Genomic DNA, 19236 nt, shown 5'->3' on the forward strand with positions numbered 1-19236 from the left:
TCAGCCAAACTGTCAAAATGCTTTCAACTGCCCTGATGGTATCATTTCTGATCTATGACAGGTGCAGGAAAGTATGTCGTGGGTTGCAACTAATAAATAACTTGATTATTACCCCAATGCAGGCTGCCGTGAGCTCGTATTCAGTATTCATGGCCCATTGCACTTGTATGCTACAATGACCGTGATTTTCATTCCACCAGGAATCAGTTTGCGGTGACCAACCCAAATCGTAGTTCGTTTCGAAAGTGATCTAGGTCCTTTCTGCGTTACATTAACGCTTTGTTTGTAAAACAATAGGTTTTTGACAGAATCTAGACTTGCTTTATTTACACCTACAAGCATTGCAGAGATCGAGCCCTGTGCCAGCGGAAGGGAATGAGAATAAAGTGAGTTAGCGTTGACAGTTAGCGTTAGTGCATATGCCTGGCATTGCTGAGTAAAGTTGCATTTGACAGTATAAAGTTGTAAATTGGAACTGTATCTTATCAAACTTTCCGAGATAGCGAAACTAGGCGACCGAGCCAAATCTCTCATCACGTGGAGGTTCGTGTCACGTGACTTTCTGCCACACCGGTCGCCTCGCTGCAGCAGTTGACACACCACGACAGACCCTGAAAGGAAACGCTCGTCTGCTAGTAGTGTGACAATTTCCACGATGCCATCGTACAAATACATCTACTTCAATGTCAGGGGTCGGGGTGAAATTCCAAGACTTGTCTTGCAATGCGCAGGGGTTCCATTTGAAGACAAGAGGATTGAATTCGACGAATGGCCCGCGTTAAAGAAAGGTACGTTTGGGGAATAGCGTAATAACGAGGATCTATAGTTCATTTCACGTTGTCACTTTGAGTTGGTTCTGAAACATTCTTTGAAAATCACGTGTTAATTAAGAAAACAGAATTCGTCTCAATATAATACGCATATGTCAGAAAAGTTAAAATGTATAAAATGTCTCTTAATTCGAACTCCGTGCAGTACGAACATAAGATGCCCGAACTTATAGATAGAAACAAAAATACAGATCTGAATTGAACAAACGGAATCCATTATTTGGTGTTGAAGTCAAAGGTCAAAACACGCTGTCCTTTTTAACGAGAGCTTTATAAACCCTGTCAGGCATCCATTTCGCCAAAGCGCTGACATATAGCTGGAATATTGCTGAGTGCAGTGTAAAACTAAACGAAACTCACTTTGGCCTATAGATTTCCCCTACAGCTGTGTCACCCGATCGTTAAATTTCCGACACACTCCAGTTGGCAGCAACAATATACTTGTATATATTTTCACTATGATTGAAAGTGCCTTGTCATGTTGGACATTGAAACTTAATTTAGAATTTTGTCGTTGTCGGCGTTCAAAACGAAGTTTTCTTGTACGTCAGCTCGAGCTCCAGTGCCAACTTTCCCCTGACCAAATTACTTATAACACGAAACTTTCCATTAACCAATTTACCTAAGATACGGCGGACTTTTCCCCCAACGAATTCATGTAACAGGGATTTTTTCTCACCATCAATTCACCAAATACACGTGGGGAATAAATTTTCCGATGATCAACTCGCGTAAGACACTGGGTTGTATACTGCACAGCAAAAGAAACGCTACTGGGTTTTGTGGAGTTTATTTGTGAAGTTTGTAAATAGAAGACACAATCACAGTTTCAGTCTTCAGTTTTCGAAACTTTTCTTTTGCTGTTCAGTAAATATGACAAAATTACCAATCTCACATTCATATGGAGGCCACTTGCCCACGTGCATAGACATTGTTGTCATAGTGATTAGTAATCGTGCATATAATTAATAATATATCAGTCCAGTCTAATAAAACTGTCCCATTTCCTAAGTTTAAGATGTATATTCACGCCAGTGAACAACAACATAATTGTGTCTACATTGCATTTTAGGTCTGAATAAATGTGAAATAATGTGTCTCTGTCTTGTCACAGTGGTCGTAGAAAGTAATTGTTCACACGGATCAAGATCCTTTTCATGATATCACGAATAGTCGAATAACGAATTGTAGAATTTATTTTTCTTTCTCTCGTTTGCATGGAAGTTTCTTATCTGTCACTGAAACGTCAGAGTCAGATACTGTGTACATGATGACATGCCACAACAGACGTTCAGTCGGTTTCCATGCTGGCATTCGGAATATTCCTGTACGTATAGAGTACAACCAACCCGGGTCGGCGTCACAAAGCGATTGCAGCGCTGTTTGTGTTGTAAATCTCCAGGTATTGGACCGGACGTGTCCTTGCTGTTGGCAAACATACCCTGTGAAGTAGTCTACTTTGTCATGTCCAATAATCAGAGCATTAATGACTATTAAACTTAAATACTGAAGCCTCACAAAAGTCCGAGGCAACGACTACTTACCAGCATATCAAGGAGCTGCATGAGTGACTTCAATATTCTAAAGATTTCCTTTTAGGAATGGTCGCCTTGAGACAGTCACGTTTTTCTTTTTGGTGTGAGCGTGCGAAAGGACTCCTTCGCACAAAGGTGATCTGTATTCGAATGTAACAATTTAGGGCCCGGTGATAAATCGCCTTGCTGCAAACATTCCCATAACATTTCCCATAACCCTTTTACTCAGTCTGAAAACTCAGGGGAAATAGTCCCCTGATTAATTCATTTACAACACGGGTAGGGGTGTGTCTTTTCCCTTGCTCAAACACACGGGGGCCTCGTGAGGACACGAGTTTATAACTGACCTTCAGTTACCAATGCTTGATAGGCTTTGATGCCAGGCTCGCTGACTCGGTTGACAGGTCCAGGGCTCCAGACTTTTCAATATAGGATTACTTAAACCCTTAAGGTACATTTGGAGTACTGAATGGAATTTACTAAAGTATCAGTAATCGTGTATTTCGTTTCACATGTGCACCTCATCATTACTACGCTTGTGTAACAGGTCAACAAGCAATAACAATACGTTTTTCAAATAAACACGTCCGTAAATGATTCTACGACCGCACACCATTGCAGTGGGGCGTGACTGCTATGTTGTCTAAATTATTTCATACCGTATGATGCATATTTATTATCCGCACATGCGCTCATACAGCCCTTTTCAGGAGCCCTGTAGGTCATAATATCCTAATTGCGTAGATTGATGCCCATGCTATTGATTACTGGGTTGTTTGGTCCATACTCGATTATTTACACACCGCTGTCGAATAGCTAGACTATTTCTGAGTGCGGCGTAAAACCCATTCACTCACTCACCCAAGTGAAGCAAATCTAGATTTCCTTAGGTTCAGATTCACCTCACTGGGGCCGCTTATCAGTATACCCAAGCTTGTCGTACGAGGCAACCAAGAGGAACGGGTACTTACTCACTTACTTGCTTAACACATGTTATCGTATCTCAGTTGCATAGAGTGGTGCTCTTACTGTTGATCACTGGGTTGTCTGGTCCAGACTGACTCGAGTATTTAGTCAGTGATATAATTTCAATATTGCTGAATGCAGCGTTAAACGTCAAACAAAGACACCCCCAACTAAAAAAGAAAAAAAAACAGTGAGTCGTATGGCAATCTTTATTCGCATGGAGGTCACTTCCCACTATATACTGAAAGAGCATGTGTGGATATTACGGTGATACATGACTTCACACATAATCTACATTACGTCGATCTTTCTAGTGTTAATAAAATTGAGTCTCATTTCATCATTCTGAAATAAATATTTGCATAATTTTCAGTTACCTCTCATCGAAGAGAGAAGCTTTCTGAATTTATACATATCCGGATTACTCCCAAATATTTGTATGTTAAGACAATTTTGCCTTATAACACCATTTTCCATTTCGCGCTAGACGTCCATCCTTTCCAAATGCCATAATACTGGTCTGCTGGGGAGACTGTTCAACTATTAACGTTGAATGTAAGTGAAGACAACATAAAATATAGCATCCAATAACGTTACATTGTGGCGACGTCAAAATGACGTATCACAACGTCAGGCCACAACGTTGTGACAACGTAATTTGGAGTCCACGGGGTAAAGTTGTAACAAACGTGACATTGTTACCTTAGAAACACCTTAGGTGTTTAACTTGAGTTAGTGAGGCATATAACTTCTTCAAATATGAGTTATAGCAATGCGTGTGTCAGTGCGTGCGTGTTTGTTTTTTCTTTTCTTTTTCTTTTTATTTATGTATGTGAAGGGCAAACATGGTGGACTCGATCACTCGATACCGCTAATTTCACAATAAATGCGTGTATTGCAGGTAAAGGAATACCCTATTTCGTAAGAGGTCGTAGAACGAAAGCGGAATATCTAGCGATTAAGGGAAGGTTATGTTTTTTCGCCGATCGGGTGTTTTAATAGAAATACGTGGTATTTCTTCTCCAGAGGCGATGATTTTCGTAGGCAGGTTATTGGCATACAAATGAAAAAGTTGTCATTTTCCGAGTTTCAAGCGAAGTTACTCGGTACATAGTGCACCGAGTTTGATAAAGTTGGATTTATTCGAAAGGGAATTTATCTGGCTTTATTTCAGTAAGAATTGTGGCTGTGTACTCCAAAATATCCCACCGAGAATTCGCCCATAATCGAGAGTGGGGTGTTTGACAACTTTGTGCGCGTTACATCCCTTTCCTTCTTTATATGTATATGGATATCAGTGTAGGCTTGTTGGACCCAGGCTATTTTATTTTCAGCAATGCAAGCTCCTGTCACAATCCCTGTCGTAATACTAATCCATGGAATACACAAGGGTAAATAAACAGGAAAGGTCAAGGTGCTATTCGCCTTCCACAAAAACTACAATCTTGAAAGTCGCTCTTATGCAAGGACACAGATTGGAGGGTGCGATGTCGTTGTCCGTGCGTGTAGTGTTTGTTTGTCCTTGACCGACTACTTTTGTCTCTCAAGTTGTGACATTGACATATAACTATCTCGGCTCGTGGTGTCCTCAGAATATCTGGACATGTGGTTATCTGTCTGGACAACCTGTGTGGATTCAAGACCAGCGTCCAGAATGCCCGACGTTAATTGCCTGAACCTTTAAATACAACGAATTACAACAGGGAGCGGTGGGGTAGCCTAGTGGTTAGAGTGTTCGCTCGGTCGCCGGAGAATGTGTGAAACGCGCTTCTGGTGTCACACGATATGTTATTGCTGCAAAATGCTAAACGCTAAACTCACTCACTCCATCGATAGGAAGTAGAAACGTATATTTCATGGCTCGAAAAACTTCCATGACAAACACACGGGACTGAAAACCGACACACAACGCTGAAGAAAAAAACGTTTTCAGACACGATGCATGTAAATCACAGCTTCAATTAACAGCCCTGACAAAGTTCAAGAGTGATGAAAAGTGAAAGCTTTCAAATATAGCGATAAAATTGAAAGTTGGCACAACAAAACTCTGAAAGCCTGTTCAGACCTGTGATGAGTAAAACAAATACCTAGTACCTGGAAAGTTTAATCTGTTACAGAAGAAGCGCAGATGACTGATACATGCACTGTAAATGTCAGGCTCACCTCGTTAATGCGTCCCGGGTCGTTTTTTAGCCCAACGGTAACCATCCGGAACAGGGAATTTGCGGACGAACGGGTCCCAGCCTAACGGGATCCAATCAAACGAGATCCATCCTAACTGGACCCAACCTCCGTGTTCCAGTGAAACGAGATCAAAACTGCCTGGTTCTAAAACCTTACGGAATAAATGCAATCGTAATCAAAATCCCATGACCGATTTCCAAACCTAACGGAATACAAGCAATTATGGTCATATATACCCGAGTTCCAAACCTAATGGAATACAGTAAACGTTGTGTGAACATGTTCTGTCTGCAACGTAAATGTAATTACTTTGTGCATTAGTGAGACCATGCTACCCCGTGTTAAACAAACACGAGCTACAACCAGAGTTAATATTTTGTTCAAACAGTGTGGTGCACACGGGGTGTGGTGCAACAGTCGTTTTGCAGCAGCGCATACTTTGTCAAGTGCCAGACACAGATCGATGGGGCACCGTGTCCTTCATTATCAGTTGGGGAGATTAGGGCGTAATGGTTAAGTGTCCGCTGGTCACGCTCAAGACCCAATTTCGATTCCCCGAATGGGTATAATATGTGAAGCCCATTTCTGGTGTACCCTTCCATATTGCTTGAATGTTATCATACGGTATGTAAAACTAAACTCATGCACTCCTGATTCATTCAAAGGAAACGTTTTGAAGACGGATCGAGAGTCCAGTGACTGGGAATGGTACAATCTATCTGTAATCCAGTGATCAACAGCATGAGCATAGATTCCGCTACTGGTTTGGCGTGTGAACCAAGTCAACGAGCCTGAAAAATAAGTTTACATGTGGATGTGTCGACTGAAAGTGTGGTTTTACGCCACTTTTAGCAATATTCCAGCGATATCACTACAGGGGTTACCAGAAAAGAGTTTCACACATTCAACTCTAGTGGGTAATCGAACCGGGTTTTCAGCGTCACGAGCGAACGCCCCTATCTACCAAGAATGAACTAGGGTCACGTAAGGGTCATGAGGCACGTCACGTTGCTCGATCTCCCTGAAACAGATTTCGCAATAGTAGTAGACAGATAAAGTCACATGTTGTGATGGGGGTCAAAGCTGCATTTATCCCGCTAGTCACTAGTGGTAGTCCAAGATAGTTGAGTCATAAAGTTGAATCATAAAACGCGTTTAAAGACAAATAAGTGAGACTGAAGATTTTGTTGAAGCAATTGACTTGTTACATTTAGAGAGAGCGTGTGCATGTGCACCAGTCCATTGTACTACATTTCCCGAACCACCCACTTACTACCCCTTTCTTCACAATGGTACGCGCCAGTGGATGGACATCGGACATTGACGTAGGGGGTCGATAGTCAGGTCTCAACTCAACTTGACCTTTTTTCACAGTTGGCAAGCACAGAGACTTCTGTTGTGTTAGCCAGACGTGTGTTGACATAGGTTCTAAGATTAGAACGTACTACCTCTAATATAAACACTAAAATAGTGAAGTTATCGTAAGAAGAGGGGCGGTATTTTTATCAGACCCTTTACAGTATACTGCTGCTCGATCGGGGCGAGTAAATTGAAGATAATAAACGTAAATGTTTGACACTTTCCCCCCAAATAGCGAGACAAGTTCCAAAGGCGTAGAAAATGAACAATATACGTTCATATCAGCATTCTAAAGTAACGTCGGTCCTTAGGCCCGAGGGGCGGCGGGGTAGCCTGGTGGTTAAAGCGTTCGCTCTTGACGCCGAAGACCCGGGTTCGATTCCCCACATGGGTACAATGTGTGAGACCCATTTTCTGGTGTCCCCCGCCGTGATATCGCTGGAATATTGCTAAAAGCGGCGTAAAACCAAATTCACTCACTCCTTAGGCCAGAAGTTGAGTGGATGCCACACGGACCCACAACTTTTGTTTTCTACAGGTCCATATGACCGACAGCTTTTTCATCCCCAGTAACTAAAAGTATTATTTTTCAGAAAATATTCAGTAACTTCAAGTTAGAAATTAAAGCTAGTCAATCACAAGAGTTAAGGACACACTTTTAACCTAGGTTGTTAGTCATAGTTTTTGTTTACTGGGGAATTCTTAATATATTGTAGGTAAAATGTAAGGCCTACACATTCTGATCAGGGTCTCAAGGGCATCATTTTAAGGTTATGGACAAACGTTGAATAATATCACATACTAAAGTGGTGCTTTGTGAGTTTTACACTTAGTCTCTGAATGTCTCAAATTTTGACAGATACAAATAATTCATTATCAATTGATAAGGAGCCAGAGTATGGCAAAATCTACCCTTGCCACTTTGGGGCTTTAGAATTGTAGGGAGGGCTAGGCGGAAGGGAGAGTATGCCAGAGTATGGCAAAATCTACCCTTGCCTCTTTGGGGCTTTAGAATTGTAGGGAGGGCTAGGCGGAAGGGAGAGTATGCCAGAGTATGGCAAAATCTACCCTTGCCTCTTTGGGGCTTTAGAATTGAAGGTGGGGCTAGGCGGAAGGGAACGTGACCTGTGTTTCGCGAATGTCAAAGGGATTTGAACAAACAAGTATGTAGAGGGTTAAAGGTGACATGCAACGTAAAACACAACTTTGCAGATTCTGATACCTTTCGGTATGCACTCACCGAAACAAATCATAAAAAATGTCAATTCAACCTATAAAGTTGAAAAAACGCGATGAAAAAAAGCCCGCGAAATCGGAGTTCAAACGTTTCACTAAATTCCACCCAGCGCTGGGGGGTTCAACAGCTGTGCTGCGCTGCGTTCATAACGCATGCGCAGTGAATAGGTTCGCGGAGCTTGAAACAGTATGCATGCCCAGCGTCTGGGGTTGTGAGCAGTAGTCTAATCTTGGTTGTGTACACAAACAAGTAAATAATCTACTCGTTACGTAAACAAATTGTTGAATATGGTAAGCAGTCTCTGTCACAGAGAAAGCCCAGTGTCTGGTTTATTCACACCTATATGTCTGTCTGCGTGTCTGCTAAAGACAACATGCAATACTCAGCTTCAATCATTGACCACGTGCAATTTGAACGTAACACCTATCAGACTATACGACATAAAGAAAACAAGTTGATTTATGACTCATGCACCCGAGTCCCGTGTCTGACACATTATGTAATTAGGCACGTGTGATACACGACATGTTTTTATGTCTGTGGGTTGCAAACATACTACATTCATTTTTTTCGGATGACTGGATCTGACGGAAACCGGTGCAAACTCTTGTCAGTTTCAAGTCCTGCTTTGTACTTGGACGAATGACAGATTCCAGCCACGCAATAGTTTACCATCTCTACCGACATGATTCTTGATTGGATCGAGCGCAAATTCAGAGAACAGTTATTTTCCAAACCCAACATCTTTATATACATTCTTCATGGATAACGACTTCTTTTAGTGTATATGATTTTGTTTGACAACAGTATATGAATCCATACTGGAACGACGCATCAAGTACACAAAAAGAAGTTGTTATCCATAAAGAATCTTACTTTCTTGTGACTGGCTATACTTCTAAAATGCCCATCAAACAAGTAATCTTTCTGAACACATAATGAACCCTCAGCATATCAGCAAATGAACCAGCCAATCGGAAATTGTCGTTACACTTGAGTGCATATCCACCCGCTATGACTGGGTTCGGTCTCCCGAGGGCTTCGTTTCGGGGGAAGTAAGCCCAAGTACAAAATATTGCACTTTTGAATCGCGATTGTACGCTTATAATTTTGTTTATTTGTTTTTTCAAAAGCAGCAGTGTATATTATGTCATGAATAAGTGATACGTGAGTTTTAATTATGTTTGATGTTTTTGTTGCATGTGACCTTTAACTTGTCTCGTGAATCGCGGGTCAGTCATATCTATTGACACTGAAACATTTCTACCAATTTCTGTGGCATTTCTGTTGACAACTAATACAACGTTGTATTGAATCGATGTCAGTTGTACTTTAGTCGTAAAAGATACGTCGTTTATCCACCAAATCGAGGATTTTCCATAGAAAACTGAGGAGAAAAGGATATGCCCCAAAAGCAAATATTGCAGCCCTTCTGCAAAGACGTAAAACCGTTACGCACAATAAACAGACGGTTGTGTCGAATTTGACAAAGCCTGTTGTGTCGAAGTTGACAGTACCTATGATATTAATTCGCGATATTCGATGTTCGACAAACCCAGTGATGACTGTAGACATGGGCCAAAGTTTGATTTCGAGACACTCGTATCTTCGACTTATCCCAAGTTCGACACAAGGGCATTTCACTGTAATTACTGAATGTTCCACTTCACCCTGTTTGTAGAGATCCCGACTGGCCAGCTCCCCGTGATGGAGATCGACGGGAAGCAGTTTCCAGAGAGCATGTCTGTCTCCAGATACCTGGCTGCGGAATACGGTGAGTTCGACGTACAGACTTGTCTTTCCAGCTAATACATGGGGCGGTTAGGTAGCCCAGTGGTTAAAGAGTTGGCTCACCACGTTCGATTCCCCTCATGGGTACAATGTGTGATGCCCATTTCCAGTGTCCACCGCTGTAAAATTGCATAAGAATTGCTAAAAGCCGCGCAAAACTGGACTCCATCACAAGAGAATATATTGGCCGCCGTTTTGTTAGGGATAGTTGGCATGCGACCCCGTTAAAATGCTGGCCAGAAAATGTCAGTCGTATAAACGTCAAATTCGGTAAATAACTCAGTCTCGGCGACTTTGTTCATTGCGTGTCATTTTGATTGGACGGCGTGGAATGTTCTTAATGGCATCAGTCTCTGGTGTGTCTGATCCATCCATCTCTTGGGGCGGGGCGTAGCCTAATGGTTAAAGCGTTTCTTCGTCACGTCAAATACCCAGGTTCGATTCTCCACGTGTGGGAAGCCCATTTCTAGTGTCCCCACTTAGATATTGCTGGAGTATTGCTATCAACGACGAGACTAATGACAGTAAATCCGAGGCGTCAGTTTCTACATCACTCGAATCCAGAGGTACCTACTTTTTATAACTTGATGTCAGCAAATGCTACCAAAATGGGAAAACTTAAATATTGAAAGATTAAGAAATGTGAACGTTGATTAATCGAAGTGGCAAAGTGGTAGTGTCATGATCATTAATTCATTTACTCACTCACTCGTTCTGTCATTCGCACAGGTCTGGCAGGAAAGACCCCGCTTGATCGCTTGACGGCGGACTACATCACGGAACAGACTCGCTCCATGAAGGAACCTATTTACAAATACTTCTTCCTCGAGGACGCCACCAAAAAGGTAACTTGTTTTAGTGAACGTCAATGAGGTGGTGGGGTAGCCTAGTGGTGTAAGCGTTCGCTCGTCACGCCGAAGACCTGATTGGATTTTCCACATGAGTACAAAATGTAAAGCCAATTCCTGGAGTCCCCAGGCTGGATGTTGGGGGAATATTGCTAAAAGAGTTGTAAAATCAACTCTCTCTTTCAGTAGTGAACGTCAGCTTAAACCCCGCGATGATATAGCAATGCTTCCGTAGATCATTCGGAGTCGCTGATTGGTTGGCTGGCTGGTTGGTTGCGGACGGCCAGCGATGATTGGCTGGTTCATTTCCTTTGGACATTTTCGTCATGTCCACAAACCTGTTGTTTTCTGTAAAAGTGGTTGAGAAGAAAACGACATTTGGTCACTAATGACAATATGGAGCAATAATGACAGTATGGAACATTTCTAGATATGTTGCGTGCGTCCTTTCTGTCATTTCAGGCTGAGTTGGAGAAAGCTTTCTTCGAAGAGACTGTACCCAAGTTTTTCGGACTGTGGGACAACGAGGTGAAGGGCAACACCTCTGGTAACGGCTTTCTGGTGGGAAATGAGGTGAGCTGGGTACATTGGTACCAGTTGATGAGACTGATACTTGACAACGACGTTGATATCTCCACATTATCTTGAGACTAGTGTAGGAATGAGCAAAGCGGATTTTTTCAACGTCCAAAGTGACTTATTTGAAACAGACCATTGATTTATGCAAATTAGTGTGGGATGATATTGTATTACAAAATGCACTTTTTACATGTCCATTTGGAAATTAGACTTGGCTTCATTATAAACGATAACTGACGTACAAGATAATAACTTTTATGCTGAAACTACTAAGGATGTAGCTACCATAGAGTCTCACTATCACTGTAACAAACAGGTCGGAGGGGTCGTCTCAAATGCAAAACCCAGGAGGGGTTGTAGGGTTTGGGGTCGACCTTGGAGATAGAGATATCACCTAACATATGATAATCCCATGGGGGAATTAAACTAGAGAAGTAGCGTGTCCTAACATTTAAGAATATGCAGTCCTGTCGATCATCGGGTGGTCATGCCACACATATATTTTTAGACATTTAATACCATGTTTTTCTGTGGGTATCAGGTATCATACTCTTTTAGATATCTTAACGTAAACTACATGGAAGAACGACACGTAAGATGTTAATCATAGATGAGACACATGAAAAAGCAGAAAATATCTTGGAGATGACCCCCTTGTGCCAGCAGGCGGCGCATGCATTTCATGCCAGGTGAGGTGACCATCCGTCGTCATACCTGGCTGAGCGACCTAATTGCCATCTACATGTAAAGTCTGATCCGTTGTTTTCAGCAGCTAATCGTGTTTTCAGTTTTGCCAGATTTTACGAGTAAACATGCTTTTCTGGATATCCCCTTACCCATACCACTGAATTCCCAATTAGACCGAAGTGAATTATTTTGACATATCCTATTTGCACTTGTATAAATTTGAGGGATACAGAGTAACAGCCTAAAAACAGGCTTTTTGTATTGCCGACAGTAGTTGACAGTATGTTAGCTGGTACTCTTTGCGTGTAACCGACGTCAAATCGATGCGTGAAGACAAATCATTCAGTTGGAAAATTTACGAGATACAGATCATTTCTGCAATGTTTTAAGACTGATTTAATGAAGATGGGTTTGTTAGCTTTGCTCCAAAAGTTTTACCTTTTCCTTGTATCAAGTCATATGTTTCCGGACCCGTGAAGATCCCAGTTGCAATAATCTTCAGCAGTTCATACTTGACGTAGGACTGACTCAAACAAAGAAAGAAACACACCCTGTAGGATCCAACTAACTCACTGGTGGTCAGGCTCGCTGACTTGGTTGAACACATGTCATCGGTTCCCAGTTGCGTAGATCGATGCTCATGCTGCTGATCGCTGGATTGTCTGATCCATACTCCATTATTTACAGGCCGCCGCCATTAGCTGTAATATTGCTGAGTGCGGCATGAAACTAAACCCACTCACTCACGTCTGTGTCTTCCAACAGGTAACCATTGCTGACCTGGCCGTGATGGACGCCCTGGACTTTGTTCTGCAGAACCAAGACGTCAAAGCGACATTCGCCAGCAAATACCCCAACCTTTCCAGAAACTACCAGGCTGTCATATCCATTCCCAATATCAAACAATACAGAGACACCCGACCAGAGAACAAGATCTAAATGACAACAGATAAAGTAATCTGGGCTGGGATAATTTGTAGTCCTGATCCGATTGTAGTACCATCTTCATCATTTACACTACAGAAGCATTAAACAAGTACTATCATGGCAACTTATCGATTCCACGTACAACTCTGACAATTCTATAGACTGATGCCCAGTCTCCCATGTCGGGACTATCTTAACTGGTTTTGTAACTTAGTTGCGTATTTTGCATGATCCGACGTGGACTCCAGTCAACGAAAAATTACTCTTATTTCCAAACTTGCCGCCAGATTGTGCGGGTATGTACCTTAGATTGTGTAGTCAACATCAACGGAAGCATTCGGGCCTGGTGGGTGCAATCAGGCAGTTGTGGGAACAGCTGCTGTGCATGTGTCGAGTCCACAAAGCGTTTCGATGAATATACGTTCAACATGATCATCCTGATGCGCCCCACTCTACAGTGGAAATTCTTGTGACACAATAATTAAAAAGAGCACAGGTTTCTTATTTCACAGTTCTCCTACCTTTTATAATGGACAGCGAGTTGTTGAACCTCTTTTCTCTTTAAAAGAGTGTTTTGTTATTCTTCATTTTTATTCATTCTTTGTTCTGAACTTTGCCTGTCCATGTCCGGGTATGTTTGATGGCATCGTTGTTGCTGCACGATTCACATTGTTCTTTGAAGACAAAATGTATTTAAATTATAAAAACAAAGTTAACATAAACAAAAAAAACATGACACCTTTCTATCCTTCTTTGTATGGCGTTCTGTGATGGTCAGGCCAGACCTGATCTTCATCAATTTATGGTTGCCCTAAGGTGGACAGCTTCTTTAATTTCTTTAAGTGGCATTTAGAAGCTAGTATGAAGAAGAGAAACACTTTTATGTGGACAGACATCTTCTTTATTGCGATAGGTCTACGTTTTGGTGTATGTCCTAACACCATTACCAACTATTATCAAACATGAGATATACAACAAGGGAAATATATATATATATAGTACAAACAAAAAGTCTGGGAACAGCCTAGAATTTGATAGTCATATAATAACTGGAACGCGTTGAGGTCATACATACCCTAAGGTACATTTTATATGTGCTTAATGGGCACTTGAAACAACAAATTGATACATACAGTGAAGCAACTAATTCAGTTTTCGTTGAGTTTGAGTGAAATGAAACCCTGTCAAAAACAGCGAAAAATAAGCGTGTTGAAACACACCAGCACTATGTTTGATTCAAACACTCAAACACGACAGCGTAATGCATTTTGCGCCGCTTTCAGGTTGTACACCTCGTACGGTGGAATATCACGCGCTGTCGTGCACCAGAGGGAGCTGAACCCACTCTCGGAAATAGATACGTTTAAAGCATGTGGTATCCATTATTTTGATTGTTCCACTGGTGTTAGACAAGGATGTCCACATAGTCCCTTGTTCTCCATATTTACTAAAGTGTGAACCAGGCTATTCATTAATTAGGGGTGACCAACATCGCCCAAGTAATTAGTGTGCTATTATTTATCTGCAGTTTGGGAGGTCTGTGTTACAGGTGTGAGCCTCCTGACCAGCTCTATCACTGGTGATCGCCCACTCACGGATTTCATTCACAGGAAGTGACCGCGACACGGGACGCATAATATCCTGTGTAAAGGTCATGGCAACAGATAGCTCCCATGTACGTTGTTGACAAGAGACGTGTCACTTTGCGGGAATTTGGGAATGTCCTTGGACCGTCCCATTTCATGAATGAACGAGCGCGAAATGGTGAATCCCTCGTCAAAAAAGCATGCATGTGTGTATAAAGAGTGTCGTTGTTGGAAAAAAATGTATATGGCATAAAGTATTTTGCCATTTCAAAAATCTGAAATCTGTAAGTTGCACAGATGGTATTTTGGTCAAATCATTCTCCACACGTAGGAGATCCGGATACGAAATGATCTTCAGTAACCCATGCTTGACGTAAAAGGTGATTAACAGGATCGCGATCAGTAGTTCAATGCTCATCGATTTTACCACTACATAGTATTTTTTGTAATGAGTGTAATGGTAGAAATTTCTAAAATATGATTTATGATTTAAACTCCTCACCTATTTTGTTCAAATTTGAAAAATATGTTAATCATAACATGTAAGAACAATATATGATTGAAAAAGTCTTGATTATTTATTTTTTTAAAATATTGTCCGAACAGTGATTCGAACCCAAGTGGTATAACATGCCGAGGCGATCACGGCTAGTTTTATGACCCCACGGGCAAACTTTGACGCAAAGAGGGTTGCGTATGAGACAAAATGACCAGTGTTCATGTATGCGAGCGTATGTTGGCAGCGTGCTTCCCTCGCTTCTGTTTGAAAATATTTTTCATATCAAAGTAAAATATTGCCACCATCAATGGTACACACCCATTTCCTCACTGGGTTGAGCTCTAAGATTTCCAAGCCCATATTCAATAATTACTCACGCGAATTATGTTTCATTCAACATAAAACAACTCTTGGTATATCAGATCGTTCTTCGCCTCCATACCCCCTGCCACCGGTTCATGGGAGTGAAGGAAAATGAATTAGCAGAAATTAAAAAAGAAATACCATGTTCCCTAATTTCACCATGAAACTGATGGAGGTTATTATTCTTATCTGTCGTCGTTTTTGTTTGAATGTTTCACATTAAAACGCTTCTAGCGTAGTGGGCGCGTGAAGCAGGGGAGGTAACCCCACACGTATTCCATATGGCTGACACGTATTATACAACAAGTATAGTTAGGTTTAACTCTCCCCTGTTCCCCGGATCATTGCAGATGGATCAGGACAGCGACGTGATCTGTGTAGTCCATGACAGAGATGATGTTTCTTCTTTAAGTGGTAATTTAGAAGTTGGTATGGTGAGGATGAAGACTTATGGATGTTATTTCCTGCTGTGGATGCGGAGTTTCGGTGTAGATTCTAACACCGCTTTTAAACAAAAGATGCAAAACAAATGCACAAAGGAGAAATATATACATGGATGTGAGTTTATACAATAGTTGAAGGTTGATGTATAGTGTGTTGACATGAGACTTGTTGTGATAAGAGATGACGAAGCCAGTGGTGAAGGTTCCTTGATTCGCAGGTTGAAGGACCGGACGTTTCTATTAAGTACGAGTCACAAGAGTAGACAATGCCTGGAGGTTCTTCTTTGTCACTTGTAGCTAGTTTACCATTATCTTTACCGTTATGCTGAACTGATATGCGTCTCTGGAACACATCTATGTTGGCTTCCTTCTTAAGTAGTCTACGGATGTGGTGGCTGGTAGTATTGACATATGGTGTGCTGATGGTGAACGGGGCTGAATGTTGACGTGGTAGTTTTTCCTTTTGGGTTCAGGGTGCTGTTGATTAATATGTTGACCAGGTTAGCTCGGTATTGATTAAGTTTTACGAAGACATGACGAAGGTGTTCTAACTCGACTTGAAGGGCTTGGATTGTGGAGCTGATGTTCTTTGCTCTTGTCTTCATAAGTCTTAATCAATACCCAGCTAACCCTCTCCAGCTTCGGTCAAGGTCCATTGTACCTGAAGGTGAATCTCACATTCGTAGACGTCCGTGGTTTTGTGCCGCTGTGGAGAGAGAGAGACCCCTTATGCCGAGCTCCAGTCAGGGAAACAAAAAAGGCCATGTTTAAACGTCATTTGGTATGTCGTGATCGGGGATCGAACCACGGACCTTCCGCTATCAGGGCTACTCTATCCACCGGTTCCTCAACATGATAAAGAACGTGTGTGTGTGTGTGTGTGTGTGTGTGCGTGTGCGTGTGCGTGTGCGTGTGCGTGTGCGTGTGCGTGTGCGTGTGTGTATGTATGTAGTGGCGCCGTCGCAGTAAGAATACGTCATCTAGATGGTTGGAGTCGGCATTGTCTCTGTCTTCATAATGTGGATTACTGTGGACTTGAAGGCCTCCACTTCCATCTCGAATTGCACAGGCTGGTGGGTGTGGAGGGTTTCCCTACACCGATACGTAACCTTGTCACAGAACAAATGAAGCCCCCTCTTTATTGTTGTTTGTTGTCAATAAACATGACCCTGACCTGCACATTTGCCATTTTGATGAAGAAAATACGTTGAGCTCTTTACATAGGGCATTTCAATCTCAATATTTGGTGTTTAACTGCCTTAATTGTTTGGTCATTGTAAGACATGTAAAAAAGCCTGACATATTCATTTATTGTACTTATAAGAAACAACTCCCATTCAATTAGACATCCACTCAGCTTAATCAGGAAGCAGGAAACTTCATCTCAGTTGAGAGCGTCGAAATCTCAAGTACTGTAATCCGATGTTTTCATAGCAAATCGCCTTCTCGGCACTTCTAGCACAACTGGTGGTTTACGCTTTACCGGGAATAGGGAATATTGAAATTTAGCTTACCCGGGCCGACACCCCGCCTTCCACCCGCTCCACCCACTGGAGCATGGTGACAGCGACCTTGACCCCTGAAGAAGGCTTGAATCTAACATTGGAATCGGCAACAGTGAAGCATGACTGATATTGTTGTGCGCGAAAGCTCAGTTGCGCCAGTGAATCACCCAGCCATTCGGAACATAATTACAGGGAAGGATTGTCGTCGTTGGGCATTAGACTGAAAACTGCACTGTCAGCATGAATGGCTATTTTCCGTGGAAACGTAAAGTACCGCCATCTAAAAATATCAGCATCTGCGTTGATGATATTTTCTATTCTCTTTCATTCCTGTGTATGACTTTATAATACCCAAATGTGACATGTTACATTTGAGTGAGTGATGACGTTTTACGACGCTTTTAAAGATATTCCAGCAATTTCACGACGGGGACACCAGACAGGGGTTTCGCACAATGGTCATCGGCGTGACTAGGCTACCCTACTGGGTAGTGGTCTAATGGTTAAAGCGTTCGCTTTTCGTGCTGGTTACAGTATTCGAAGCCCATTTCTGGTGTTCCCCGCCATAACATTGCTGACATATTGTTAAAAGAGGCATACAAGTGAACTCAGTCACTCACTCAGGTCTGGATGAAAAGACGTTTGAATATGTTCTACAGTTACGACATACTTAAAATCAGTTGTTTTTTTCTGTTATTGATAGCCTGTTCAGAATATCAGTTAAGCCTGTTTTGTCCCCATTCTGCAAAGTTCTTGAAAATGAAGTGTTACGCTTGTCCTTAATACCCCGTTCACATGCAATGCGAACGTTAACAATTTTCCGCTATATAAATATAGCTGTGTGTGTATGTACATTTGCCATGATTTCACATGAGAATTAGCGACTATGCGTAAATAATGTAGGGGTATGTAAATAGTGAAAGGCACATCCATCCATCCACCTCGTCAGGACATAACAATAAGAGTTATTTACCTGTCACTGGCGAAGAAGACACGCCGTATGGGTCTTTCATGGCTGTCCTGGGGCGGTGGGGCAGCCTAGTGGTTAAAGCGTTCGCTCGTCACGCCTAAGACCCGGGTTCGATACCATGAGTGGGTACTAGTAGTAAAGCCAATTTCTGGGGTCTACCGCCCTGATATCACGTGAATGTTTTTACGCAGCGTAGAACAAAACTTATTCACTCATGTTTACCCTTCAAAAGAAAGACCTGGAAAGAAGATCAACGTCTGGTGATGACTAGAAATGGTGCAAAAAGACTATCTGTGAAGCGATAGGTGTTTGATTTGCTCCATAGACAACGGGCTTACTGGTTAAAGTGTTCGCGCGCCACGCCGACGACCCGGTTTCATTGCACATATGTAGAATGTGTGAAGCCCAGTTATGCTGTCCCTGCCATGGCATTGCTTGAATATTGCTAAAAGCGGCTAAAGTCATTCACCCACTCCATAAACGTTATGGGGCGGTGGAGTAGCCTAGTGGATAAAGCGTTCGCTCGTCAAGCCGAAGACCCGGGTTCGATTCTCCAACTGTGCGCAAGAAGTGAAGCTTATTTCTGATATCCAACGCCGTGATATTGCTGGAATACTTCTAAAAGCGGCACAAAATACATTCACTCAACTAAATACATTTACTCAACTAAACACTGTTAGTCAAGTTTGCTTGAAAATATCACCGTGCATTCGAAATGAAATGCCAAAGATTTCATTCATTTCGTGACACAGCGAGTACCAAACAAACAGAAGCAAATACTACAAAGACTAACTGAAGTGCAACAGTTGCTGCCACAATAGTGTTAACTGTAAGTGACAACAAGTGATGTTGAACTTGTGATCCACTTTTGTAGATTAAAACATTAAAACAACTATATTGATTGTCGTTACATAAAATGACGCGAAA

At 42.0% G+C, this 19236-nt stretch overlaps 1 protein-coding gene across 1 annotated transcript; it reads left to right on the plus strand.

Annotated features, from left to right (window-relative positions):
- The first annotated feature begins 549 nt into the window (after window positions 1-549).
- Window positions 550-15099, plus strand: LOC137296536 (glutathione S-transferase 1-like). Its single transcript, XM_067828343.1, has 6 exons — window positions 550-788; window positions 9793-9885; window positions 10632-10747; window positions 11213-11323; window positions 12782-13675; window positions 14053-15099. Exons 1-5 carry the CDS (start codon window positions 656-658, stop codon window positions 12953-12955), a joined length of 627 nt encoding a protein of 208 aa, XP_067684444.1. The 5' UTR covers window positions 550-655; the 3' UTR covers window positions 12956-13675; window positions 14053-15099.
- The last annotated feature ends 4137 nt before the right edge of the window (window positions 15100-19236 follow it).

Source organism: Haliotis asinina, chromosome 9 (genome assembly GCF_037392515.1).
Source record: "Haliotis asinina isolate JCU_RB_2024 chromosome 9, JCU_Hal_asi_v2, whole genome shotgun sequence".
NCBI lineage: Eukaryota > Metazoa > Mollusca > Gastropoda > Lepetellida > Haliotidae > Haliotis > Haliotis asinina.

Excerpts from the sequence above, each read along its gene's own strand:
- LOC137296536 (XM_067828343.1), top strand. The coding sequence starts at position 656 with ATGCCATCGTACAAATACATCTACTTCAATGTCAGGGGTCGGGGTGAA. Across the intron at positions 9,886-10,631 it reads ATACCTGGCTGCGGAATACG|GTCTGGCAGGAAAGACCCCG; the intron begins GTGAGTTCGACG and ends TCATTCGCACAG. Across the intron at positions 10,748-11,212 it reads TCGAGGACGCCACCAAAAAG|GCTGAGTTGGAGAAAGCTTT; the intron begins GTAACTTGTTTT and ends CTGTCATTTCAG.